The sequence below is a fragment of the Asterias rubens genome, unplaced genomic scaffold (genome assembly GCF_902459465.1).
Source record: "Asterias rubens unplaced genomic scaffold, eAstRub1.3, whole genome shotgun sequence".
NCBI lineage: Eukaryota > Metazoa > Echinodermata > Asteroidea > Forcipulatida > Asteriidae > Asterias > Asterias rubens.
This window is the reverse complement of record NW_022985695.1, coordinates 89,085-102,717: the sequence shown is the minus strand read 5'-3', so window position 1 is coordinate 102,717 and position 13,633 is coordinate 89,085. Positions and strand designations below refer to the sequence as shown.

The window sequence follows — 13,633 nt, the reverse complement described above, 5'->3', positions numbered from 1 at the left end:
CAATATAGGACCAGTCATAAGTTAGGACCAGTAACTCATCCTAACTTAGGACTAGTCCTAGGCAATATAGGACCAGTCATAAGTTAGGACCAGTAACTCATCCTAACTTAGGACTAGTCCTAGGCAATATAGGACCAGTCATAAGTTAGGACCAGTATAAACTCATCCTAACTTAGGACTAGTCCTAGGCAATATAGGACCAGTCATAAGTTAGGACCAGTAACTCATCCTAACCTGGGACTAGTCCTAGGCAATATATATATTTACCCATTGCTGGCAGAAGGTTGATCCAATAACGCGGCCCAAATAACGCTCGTGCCAATGCTGGCACTTCAGTACTGGGCCATTTATGGAGGGTAAATGGCATGCCACCATTTGGCCCCGGAGTTGGAGCCAGAATGCCCAGTGACAGCTGGCAGAAGGTTGGCTAAAATACTTTCTTGCACAGTTTCAGTTGCGATACCTCACACAACAGGCACAATAACGTTCATGATGAATGAACCAAATACAAAAAATCCCAACGAATTGCATTACTCTGTCAGTTGTTTTTTTAATTTGTCACAATCCTAAGCCATCTTTTGGCAATCCTAAGCCATCTAAGACAGCTTTGATACCCTGCAGCCTTGTTATTTGCATAATGACCAACGCCGGTTCTATGCCGGTTTTGCATGCAATTATATCCTCTATGCAATACTATCCGGAGGACATTATTGCATATGCAATCATTTCCGCCGGACGGTTTTGCATATGCAATCGTGTCCGCCCGGATGCTGCTGCATAATGCAATTGTGTCCGCCTGGACACATTTGCATATGCAGTTGTGTCCGCCCCCGTGCAAAACCGTTCTTGCATTAAATTAAACGCCCTTGGTCGACGGAACACGTTCGCCATTTTTTACAAGCTAAGTGCATGTCATGAATGACATAGGGAAATGTTCGGCCGTTGGGTATTCGCTGCAATCATAAAATACGTGAATATTCATGCTGCATATACGTAGGTTCAGCGCATGCACGCTCACTTACGCGCGCACATTATAAATGTACTAGTCATGTACATGTCCGCCGGACGGTTTTTGCATAGCACCAGACACGATTGCATATGCAAAAGTGTCCGGAGCGGACCTTATTGCATGGCGGACACAATTGCATCTGACACCGGCCCAATGGTGTGCCGCAACAAAACCATGCAGTATTGACACAGAAAAGGTTTTCTAAACCATTGTGCCAAATTTAATATTGTGCAGTTCCCGACAGAGGTTTTCTACCATTTTGCATGCCACAATGGTGTGTTGCTACAAAACAAGTAGACAGATGTCAGAAAGTAAAACTTTCATTTTCAGTCGAAAATTCAACCAGCATTTTCCTTCGTAAGTTAATCAATTTATCTCCTTAACTTTACAACGAATGTTCACAATTAAAAAAAAAAATAATATGTATTTAAATTTGATAATAAAACTAGCTGTTCCGAAACAATTTTACCCACTAAATGGGCCTATTGGTATGCACACAATTGTTAATTACCTGGCGTTTCGACCATTGCAGAATCTTTCTCAAACGCAAAAAACATGAGCAGGCGTTTTCCATTTGATTTCAAATTTCTTGTGTCATTTAGCTGATTTGTATTTTGATTTACGATAGTTGCAGTTTCGCACGATACATTAAGATAGGTAGGCTAATGAAAAAAAGAACCAAATTACTAAACTGACACTATTGGTAATTACTCAAAATAGTTATTAGCATAAAACCATACTTGGTAACAAGTAATGGGGAGAGGTTGATGGTATAAAACATTGTGAGAAACGGCTCCCGCTGAAGTGATGTAGTTTTCAAGAAAGAAGTAATTTTCCACAAATTTAATTTCGAGACATCAAGTTTAGAATTTGAGGTCTCGAAATCAAGCATAATGAAAGCACACAACTTCGTGTGACATGTGTGCTTTTTAATTCTTTCATTATTATCTCGCAACTTCGACGACCGATTGGTCTCAAATTTTCACAGATTGGTTATTTTATGCATTTGTTGAGATACACAAAGTGAGAAGACTGGTCTTTGTCAATTACCAATAGTGTCCACTGTCTTTAATATTTAAAAATGACATGCAAGTCAATGAAGCTGACGGCACCGGCATTTTGAGAAACCGAATTATTATTATTATTACTGGTTTATTGTAAAAACATCTGCTTGTCGCAGTCCAGAGACTGAATTAAAATACAGATTTACATTTTTATATACAAATTTTAAAAAGCAGAGGAGAAAATTTATACACAAGAAAAATTGAAAAATTAAGAGCAAAGTCAAAAGAGACGTTATGAGAACTAAAATTAGATAAAACAAAAATAAAATAAATATTTAACAAGCACACTTAACTAACAAACCCAACTGAGACCAACCAAAAAAACACAACAAACAAACAACCAAACGAACATCCAAACAAACAAACAAGCAAAAAATAAACCCCCTAACAAACAAACAAAAACAAACATCCCGACATACAAACAAACCCCAAGGAACAGCATCCCGACAAACAATACTATTAATTTATTTTTATTTCGTGCTAAAATGTAATAGGCCCCGGACCTTCAATATTATTTTATTGGTTTTTACATATTTTTAAAATTTTATTCTGATAAATTTATTAATTTTTTCATTAGTGCTGTTTTGTTTATATTTTATTCTTCTTTTTTTATGTCATGGACAACTACAATTACTTTTTTTTATTGCAAATTAGTTTCGAATAAGTGTAATTTGTTTGATTAATCTTTTTGCATTTTTATTGCATCCTGATTTTTTTTTCTTTCTTTTTTTCCCTTTTCCTTCTCACAATCAGTTGCTGGAAGATTGGCCCGATACCGTGTGGGTTGTATTGGCCCATGTGGTGTTGGCGCACTAAGTTTACAGTGTGCACGTTTTTTTTCTTTTCATCAATTAATCAACCCAGAAGACCTACAGTTGCAATGATTCACCATTCACCAAGTACAGGCCCACACAAACATGCCTCGAAATTTCACGGTTTTCCTTTTACCTCGTCTAACGACTAACCCGACCGTGTTAGTTCGCACAGTAAAAGGAAAACCACGCAATTTCGAGGCAAACTTGAGTGGATCATTTTTATTCTACTTTAAAACATCTTTCTAACCATGTGCATTTTATAACAAACGGTCACAAACGCTTTTTATAGACCAACTCGACCGATGCAAGGTGGCGATGGTGGCGATGCAGGCCAGTGCTGACACTTATGTATTTGGAGATGTGGCTACCTAAATAAATGTTGCTACCTAATTAAATCTACTACTAATTGCACCCTTATAATATTCCAATAGTGTCCACAGTCTTTAATATTTAAAAATGACATACAAGTCAATGAAGCTGACGGCACCGGCATTTTGAGAAACCGAATTATATAGGCCCAGAGTAGGTATACCATTATTCGCCAATGTGACGCTACTCCAGTATTGGCCCAGATGGTTTTGTAACCTATTATTGCCAAAATGGTGCGTCACTACAAAACCAGCATTGACTCAGTGTACGGTTTTAAACCATTTTGCCAAAATGGTGTGCCGACAAAACCAGTATTTGCCAACTACCATTTTGCCGAACAAGGTGCGCCGCCACAAAACCAATGGGGCCTATTGGCCCAGTGCAGTTTTCTACCATTTTGAAAAAAATAGTGCATCGTTACAAAACCAGTATTGCCCAGAAAAAGTTCTCTATCTTTGCCAAAAATCGATGTGCCGCTACAAAACCAGTATCAACCTAACTGATTGCCAATTGGAGTGCCGCTAAACCAGTTTTGGACCAGTGCAGGTTTTCTACTTTGCCGAAATGGTGTGACGCAATAAAACCAGAATTTACGCAAGGAAACTGGAACAAGTTTGAAATAGGTTGTATAGGTCTTGAGATCTGGTCCCAATTCAGGTTGACCCGAAAATAGAGGTCAACATGGGGTCACGGTTTTCCAAAGTAAAAATTTGAAAGGAGCCTATAACTGAAACAAAAAATGAAGATTGATTGTGTAGTATAACTGAAACAAAAAATGGGCCAACTTCCGGTTGACCCGGAAGTATACTTCTTGAGATATGGCGCTCTACTAAGATTTACTAATTAAATATGCAAATGAAGATCACAAGGTTAATTAATTAATAATTTAAAACAAAATTACGTTTAGAGTAAAGCTTATTTTAAAGCTTCAATTTTATATAAGATTTAACTCTTATCTTTATACTTTATACACCCCCCCCCTAAATTAAGAACTTTATACAATACGTTTTTCGCTTTGGATTCAATTAATACGTGCCTCTCAGTTTATTACAAGGAAATATTTGTATAATACTTTACCTAGCCTTTTATAAAACGTGTTGAGTGCGTCCCGGTCTGTGTTTGTCCATCACATTCATGATGCACATAATATGTGTTTTCCATCAAAACGGTTTTTGTGTGGTCATAATGTTCTCACCTCCGGGTCTGTTTACACAGGGCTACTTGTATGATTTCAGATTTCCCCTTACACACAAAACTATCGGTAGAGACTCTTGTTCAAAAACATTTCCCTTCACTGAATATAAATATTTGTATTTCCCCGGCATACACCATTTCCAGAAGACGACAACCAATTGTGGGACATAGATAACCCTTCCACACCCTCTCCTACCCATTTGTTATTATTATTATTATCTTTTTAGAAAGAGCTGATTAATTTGATGTTTGTTGCGTTCCCCCTTACATAGTTATAAAATGGTACTCTTCTACAAATGTTTGGCAAGTCAGTCAACCCGCTGGTGAGTGTAATTTATTCCTCCATGGTGGTGTGAACTAGAAAATAACAACAACTAATATCCACAATCTACACAATCATAGGTTTTGAAGTAGGCCTGCACCGACCGGACGCAAAATTCGGATATCCCAAAATCCCATCACCGGTTGCAAAATGTGACCGATTGCAAAAAGCATAGAGTAAGGACAGAGATGCAAAAAGCCACCACCGATCCCTAAAGTTGACTGATTGCAAAAAGCCACCACCGATCCCTAAAGTTGACTGATTGCAAAAAGCCACCTCCGATCCCTTAAGTTGACCGATTGCAAAAACCATCACCGATCCCTAAAGTTGACCGCATGCAAAAAGCCATCACCGATCCCTGAAGTTGACCGATTGCAAAAAGCCACCACCGATCACTAAAGTTGACCGATTGCAAAAAGCCACCACCGATCACTAAAGTTGACCACCGATTGCAAAAAGCCATCAACGGTCGTGAATATGCATGACCGATCGCTATATACCATCACCGATCATGAATATGCATGACCGATCGCTAAAATGGACCACCGATCGTGTTTTATCACCGCTTGCTAAAGTTGATCACCGATCGCATAGGACCACCACCGATGACAAATTTGATCACCGGTTGCAAAAGACCATCACCGATGATTAAATGCCTCTTTGGCGTTCCATAAGGCCAATGACCGCGCAGTGATGAGCGAGTGAGAGCATCGCGTAAGCCACACCCACATTCACCACTACACCACAGCATGTAGCACGTGTGTGGGATTTATTGTAAAGCGACCGTGTGGGATGGGTGGGGGGTCTTTATGCAAATTGAAATTGTCAGAGTGTGCATTTTAAGAAGAAAATCAATCATTTACAGCACCACAATTTCTCCTACGGTCTTGGATACTACATTGGATAACGGGACTACACTCGTAAGTATATTCTCTGACGATAAATTTAAGGAACACTTCAGGTAAAGTGACTGTTTTTTCGGAGCTTATAACTGCTTGTTTTATTTCGAACATTTCAAGAAAACTTGTCGTTCACTCTATCTAGCACGTGAGTTTATTTGTACTGCAAATTGCCAGTGTGTGTTCCAATATTGTCAGTGTCACTTTCGCTTTCGTATCTTGGATGAATCATCCTCCATGGATACACTGCACATTGGAAAACGGGAATAATCTCGTTTGGTGATATGTAGGCAGGCTACACGTCTCGCAGCGCAGACCTGTACAATTTCCCCCATATTTTGATGTGGTCACACCATGAAAGTGACCATAAAGTCGAGTCATTTTGCTCTTTGGCTGGTCATGTCGTACATGAAGTCAAAACGATAAACTAGTGTACAGTCTACTTGGTTCTCAGTCATCACTGAGATGGCTTATGACTGATGGGGTTAGGGGGGGGGGGGGGGGGTAACGAAACCCCATAGTTCCAGGAGTAGGGTGGAATTTTCTCTTTCACACTTTATTATATCCATATTAATATTATTAAGGCCAAAAAAAAAAAAAATACCAGCTGATCGTCCCCGCCCGCATCCTTTTTTTCTTTTAATCCATCTTTTCAAAAGGACTGGCCTAGGAGCTTTTCCAAAATCTAACGTGATGCTCTCGAACACTTGTATTTGTTTCATAAAATACATGTCGTCTGTTTTTATATGCATCGAAATCTAGGAGGTTTCAAAGACAGTACGATATGAAGCTCTGTTTATGGTTTAAGTTTCCTATGTTCCAATCTTACAAAACCTGCATTTAATATTTTTTTTTGAAAATCGGAGGTCTATAATAATTTCTTTCTGAATATTCATGTTCTTTTGTTGGAGGTCTCTTTTATTTTGCTGCCACCAAGAGGTGGATGATTGCAGGGGCAAAGCTCTCGCCTTCATCCGCCTCCTTTATCCCATTCCAAGGAGTACAGATGGACATCACTCTTTGACTACCCAGAAGAGAGAAGTTAAATCCATGCACAAATCCATTAACATAATTCCCTTTGTGTTTGTAGATGTCTGAGACGAAACACCAGCAGCTTAAGGTGCCCTACGATGGAAAAGAGAGTAACGATGGGGACGAGAATCAAGTGCGAGGCAATTGGTCAAATCACATGGATTTCTTATTGTCTGTCATTGGATATTCAGTTGGCCTTGGCAACGTGTGGAGGTTTCCGTATCTGTGCTACAGGAACGGTGGAGGTAAGGTGATCCATTCATCCAATGGTGTACACTTTTTTTCATTTGGGGGGGGGGGGGGCAAGGGGATTGGCAGGGGGGGTTGTACATTGGCATAAACTATGAAACCATTCAATTGTGATTTTTTTCCAACTTATATAATTATTTGTTGTTTATTTTTATTTTGTTGATGGGGCAAGAGTTCTGAATGTTTAGCCTTACCCCTTTCAATACCACATTGTTTATTGCAAGCGCCCAACCGGATACCGCATTGTTGACAAAGGTCACAATGCTGTGTACCGTATTTTTTCACACTAAAAAAAATCTAACGCAATTTGCAGTGTGTACTGTTTTCAATCTTGATTTTCTGTGGAAAGACATTATTTATTTGAAAAACTTTGTGCATGCAATTTGTAGCATATGAAATGACCTTTCCTACGATGTCAAATTTGTATATATTATCTTAATTTTGTTTGCAAGATTTCTGGCTGAAAAAAAATTTTTATTCGGGATTTCTGTCTCAAGAAAAACAACAAGATTTTCAACCTATTTTTCCTCAAGAAAAGTTTGTAAAAACTTCTCAGAAAATATAACCGTTTTTATTATAGGCTTCTATTTCCATTTGTACCATAATCGGAACCTATTATGCTGAAAAATCTTATCTGTTTTGAAAGTGTTCAGCTACCACGGTCACTTCGACCAGCACGAGTGGGTCCAGGCCCGCCCGCCATGCACTCCCAAGCCCACGGCGTTGAACGGGTGACGTGCTCGGTCCAGTTAGCTACCGTTGGTATATAGTCCGGTTTTGTCATCATCTGACTGCATGTCTGGCGACGAAATATCACGATTTGATGCCAAATGTTCACTACATACTTTGATAGAACTTCCCAAGTCTTTTTATAGAGTCACTATAGGCAAACATATAAGCCAAAACCTCCGTGCAATGAGCAGACATTATGGTGTTTTTTGACGAAAAAAAACGGAAGCGTGAAATCTTGAGGTGTACTTTCCTCGGAAAATCATAATGGCGACCCCCTATACAATACATACCATTGTAATGCTTGGTAAACAAGCAACCCGTCTATATAAAACCTAACAACAGAGGGCGCCAAACAAATTAAATACAATCTCTCAAAGGCAATGCTTTTTTCTGTCGAGTTTTCTCGACATTGGGACGGAGCGACTACGCAACGCACGGTCGAGGACAATGGTAAGGAAGCGCTTGCATTGCGCGGTCGAGTAAACTCGACAATGGTATTGAAAGGGTTAAGCCTACCACCTGCAGGGTGCGTCTCAAAAATTTAGAATATGCCTGGATCGATCCAATGGACCAGTCAAAATTATACAGCTTGGACCATCTACAAAGGACAGTTTTCTCCTTTTCGCTCGACCGTTCTTAAGCAATGTTCAGCTTAATCGACACACTGCTGTGGTCCAGCGGAACACTCCATTTGTCTACTTGATCGTGGGCATATGCCAACAGGACTCTTCCTTTGCGCCTAGGACACGCCCAATTTTTGAGACACTCCCTTACCCCAGTGAGTGTCTCAACACAACAGCTGACTGTAGTTTTGTTTTGTTTGGTAGGGTGGGGTGGGGGTGACCAAACGTTTTAAATAATATTTCTTTCACTTTGCACATGGACCGATCCAATGGTTCAATAAGCAATATTATTTATTAAATAACACCCAAGCAGATCCTTGCCATTTGGTTGGGGGATTGTCCGTCATGTGACAGCAGTTAAAGGTACCATTGCACGCTATGTCACTCACCATGCGTTTTGCGTTCCATTCACTGTGCATTTTTCGTTCCATTCGGAAAGTACTATTGCACGGTGTGTAAAACATCACTGCGTGCGTGTTTCTTTGGTAATGCAGAATTGTTAAAGATTTACTTGGATGTTATATAAAACAAGATGGAATGTTCCATTTAACTCGGCTCCGCCTCGTTGAAGGTAACATTCCATCTTTCAACTCATGGAAATATTCCCGCCATTGCACTCATAAACATTCATTGTTTGTATTAGTCTTGTAATTATCTTCACCATCCTTGAGTGAGATAAGTTTTTGAGGTCTTATCAGAAGATTCAGAGTAAATAAACAATCCTGCAAACTGAAATAACAAGTGACCTGCTTTTGTTGTGTAATTTTTTTTTCACCAGTTCAAAAAAAGTACAAAAAGTGTGCTTGATTAAAAACTGCTTGGCTTTTTTATGAAATTTTCCAACATCCTAGAATTTGGCTGTTTATGATCTGAAACAGTTGCTGGCATTTTGTTGACACTTTATGTTATCAACCATCATTTTTACTGTCGGCCCCTTGGTCACAAGCAGTGTTGTAGCTAGACCAATTTTAGTTAGTGGTGGGCTCAAAATCCATCTTAGTCCATCGAGGGCTAACAGTTCAACAAAACTATTGTCATTGTCAAGATATGGGGCCATCATTACTGATGTGCAATCTGGGGGAAATCTATGCTGGGCAGCATTTAGTGTATTTTGCTCAGAGTGCTGGGCGAAATTTGTTAGTCCAGGGCAGTTCCGCCCAGCACCGCCCACTGTGGCTACAACACTTGTCACAAGAAAACAGTGAACAACCGATTACACATTTTGCATGACAATGACATCGATTCAAATGAATAAAACGCACATTGAGCGATAAAATCAAAACAGGAAATTAGTATTATTTATTTCTCATCATCTATAACATTTCAGACAGAAATATTTCAAGGGATGTTTTATATCATAATCATTAGACCAAGTGAGTTTGATGTAAGTATGTGGTCTTGGACAAGTTTTTTTCTTATCACTTCTGTAATATTCCTTTACTAATTGTCTATAACTGCAGGTGCATTCCTTGTGCCATATTTGTTGATGTTATTCATCGCTGGGATTCCCTTGTACATTATGGAGGTTGGGCACGGTCAGTTCAGCAGTAAAGGATGCATTGGTGCTTGGTCAATTGCGCCCATCTTCAGAGGTGAGACCCATGTTTTTTCTTTTTGCTGACTTTATTTTTACTAAGTATTGTATGCACCAGCAGTGATCTTGTACAGATATATACCCTAGGACATCAGTGCTTACGATGTACAAAACACAAACTCCTTCAGGAAAACCCCCCGACAAATCATCGAGGGGGGGAGTTAAGTTTTCAGAGCGCAGCACTGAGGCTTTGGAACTCCCTACCTGAAACTGTGAAACTTTCAAACTCAAACATATTATTCAAGAGCAGTTTAAAATCTCATCTACACATAGAGAAGCATTTTGTAAAGTTTATTTTGTTTTATTGTGTTATGCTACTTTCATTGCTTGTTGGTTGTTCTTTTGTAGAGCTGATACCAGCGCTATATAAGTGTCCATTGTGTTTTTTTATATTATTATGCATTCATTTGTTTATTTATTTTTTACTTTTTCTAAAAAATGCAATTCCATTTAGTGTTTTGATGAATTTCTATTTTTTATATGTAAATTTAAAGATTAGTTTATTCGTTTTATTTTTTAATTTCCTGTAATTGAAACTACACAGGTTTTCATTAAACATTATTTATTTTAAAAAGCACCAGAAGATTCATCGCATTCTGATACATAATAATAATTATTCAACTGAATTGAATGATATTTTTTCAGTCAACTTTTGAGCAAAATTTGAGTACAAGAGTTTTGTTAAACTAATTTATTATTAAAAAACAAGTTCTCCAGGCCTGTCTTGTCATGAGTCTGTCCTCATGCTAAAATCGCTGACCTGAAGCCTTTGGTCTAGTGTAAATTTAGAGCCCTGCTATAAAATTGAAACCTAACTACCCTCCACCTTCACTCGTTGAATAGTGGCTAGTGGAGCATGGTGAGCAGAACTGAACCAATTGTTGGAGTGTAAAAGCATGAAGGCCTTTTCACTAAGAAAATGTTTTGTTATTAGTGAGGTGGATTAAGGACAAAAAACACGAAGATCGTGACACGGCGGACAAAAGCACCAAATTTTCACCAAAGTATCAGTTTGACCCGTAGATCTCAAAAAAGTCATGCTCCAAAAAATCTGAGCATGGGATGACCTTGAAATTACGTCATAATTACGTCACTACGTCTTTTAATGTAATAAAGCAAACGCAAATACCATGGTTGGTTTTCTACATGCCAATATTATGTTTCTGAGGCCAAGGAATTTAACGAGGGTGGTTTTAGTTTGTAACAAATTAATATCCTTTATGGTGACTATGTTGATGCTAAAAAAATTGCAATGACCTTGACCTTATTATGACGTAATACATTCATAATGGCAGTCATTTCCTTTAAACAGCATAACTTTAGTTGTGTAATGCCGATGCAAGTGATTTTAGTTGCGAATTATATGTATCAGAGGCCAATGAATCGAATGGCAATGTTCTTGTTTCGCTGAAACAAACAGTTTTATGATTGTTGTATTAAATTTGTATTTCTTTAGCATATAATGGTGACCCCCTGAGCGTTCTATTTTCCCGAGGCGAAGCCGAGGGAAAATAGAATGCTCCGGGGATCACCGAGGGAGTCATAGTTTAAACCATTGCACGAGTAAAAACAGTCAATATTTGTTTTATAACACCCCAAACATTTCTAAATACTGTACAGACTTAACAGACCTGAATGCTACAATCCACGGACGACGCGAATACAGATTGCGAAAACTTTTACTGTGCTCTGCATGCAGTGTCATGTAATCCGAAATGGTTACAGACTATTAGTTTATCATCCTCGTACACGCAACGGACGTCTGGGTACTAGTCTTTCGGACTAGCGCACGGCAAACCGATGCGCTATCACACGGCAAAACTAAGACATATCATGTGACGCGCTCTAAACCAATGAAAAGGCAGAATATTGGTAAGGGGTGTTATAATATTGTTTATGATATCATGATGAAATCACGGTATCTTATAGATCAGTGCCACGGTAATTATACCATATAAACACAACAAGGTTAGCATTTTGGCGAAACCACACAACATTAATTTTGTTTTCAAACTTTGTGTGATTTGTGTAGTATTGATGATGATGACGTCATAATTACATCATTATACTCACCATAAAGGATATTATTTTTTTACAAACTAATACCACCCTAATTGAATTTCTTGACCTTTACAAACATAATTTTGGCATGTAGAAATCCCACCGCATGGCATTTTCCTATGCTTTATTACATAAAAAGAGGTTATGATGTCATAATGATGTAATTCAAGGTGATGCCATTCTCAGATGTTTTGGAGCATGACTTTTATGAAATCTGTGGGTCAAACTCATACTTTGGTGAAAAAATGGTGCTTTTGTCCGCCGTGTCACGATCTTTTCCTTAATCCACCTCACTGTATAGCATTGATTGTGATGCGTGCCATTGTCTGCACTGATTTTATTATCTGCATTGGAAGAGTTTACTGGCTAAACATATCAGCCCAATATTATTGGCTTGATCCTTATCAGTGTGTGTAAAGCCTGTATACTCCGTACTTTCCCTTGGATGAATGTGCAGAGGATGGTTCAGTTGTTAAAGCTTCTTAAAATTCTTACAAAGGTTTCAAATTCTTTATAGTTTCTGGCTATCAGTACTCTTTCCAGCAGTATACACTTCATTATTGATTTGTTGAGTTTGGAAGAGTCTATGAAAATTTGTCATTCAAATCATTGAGTTATATAATCTATACTACTAAACCTTTAGTTGGAGAACGCAAGAGAGAAGGTGAGGAGGGGAGGCGACGGTGACGTTTTACAACTATGTTGTGCACGCTCAACAATTTATCAAAAGACAATGAAATGACAATATTCAATACCGATTATAAATACAATTTCTAATCCAATCCTACAGATTATTACCTGTAAGAATACCTCCCTTACCCCACATTACCTTTCACAACATTTGTATATACTAGAATCCTCCTCATCTAGCGGGATGCTGCGCTCTCCCGCTAGTAGAACTTAAAATCGTACAAAAACCTGTCATTGAGAAAATGGTGCTGATCCATCATATATTCCATTTTGTTCAGTTGTCTTATCCTGTGTGTGAGGCGAGTTTGCATCCTTCCACTCTCTCCAACTGTTGAGCCAAATTAGAAATTTTTAACCACAGTTATGTAGAGGCTTGCTACTGATTCATGAGGTCAAGAAAGTTAAAATGAACTTTCCAAAAGTTGGTAGATGGATATGTCTTCAAAGTTATAAGTAAACTAAAAAAGGGGGGGGGGGCACACACCCTTCCCCCAACCCCACCACGTTTGGACCTTACTGGCAGAGTCTTTCTCGAAGGATACAACTTGTTTTTGTGTCAATTAGGGGCCATTCAGAACAGAATAGTTAATTTGAACTGCTTTCCCTCAAATTTATATATATAGTTGAAGCTACTAGGGCCAAACTCGCCTCGTACCATGATTATCGATTCCAAATTATCTACTTTAATTTGTAACTTTCTGAATATGTTCTGTTAATTTTCCTTTTTGTTATCAACTCTCAATATGTATTTTCTGCGCCTCGGAATAGGGTCTTGTACACTAGATAGATGGCGCATTATAAATGCATTATTATTATTATTATTATTATATTATTTAGACTGCATAGCATTTTTTTTGTTAAAAACAGTTTAAATAATTACAAACAAACATTGTTTTGTGCTATTTTTGCTGTATGCATTATACCTTTCACTGTACTTTCATTTCATCAATCAAAATTGTTATTGTTATAAACAAAAACCA

At 38.3% G+C, this 13,633-nt stretch overlaps 1 protein-coding gene across 1 annotated transcript in view; it reads left to right on the top strand.

Moving 5' to 3' along the window:
• The first annotated feature begins 5,599 nt into the window (after positions 1 to 5,599).
• LOC117305679 (sodium- and chloride-dependent glycine transporter 1-like) overlaps positions 5,600 to 13,633 on the top strand; it is a 37,964-nt gene continuing 29,930 nt past the window's right edge. The window contains exons 1-3 of the mRNA XM_033790539.1: positions 5,600 to 5,693; positions 6,763 to 6,949; positions 9,769 to 9,900. Of these exons, the coding sequence (XP_033646430.1) occupies positions 6,763 to 6,949; positions 9,769 to 9,900 (319 nt within the window). The 5' untranslated portion in view covers positions 5,600 to 5,693. The remainder of the gene's footprint in view (positions 5,694 to 6,762; positions 6,950 to 9,768; positions 9,901 to 13,633) is intronic.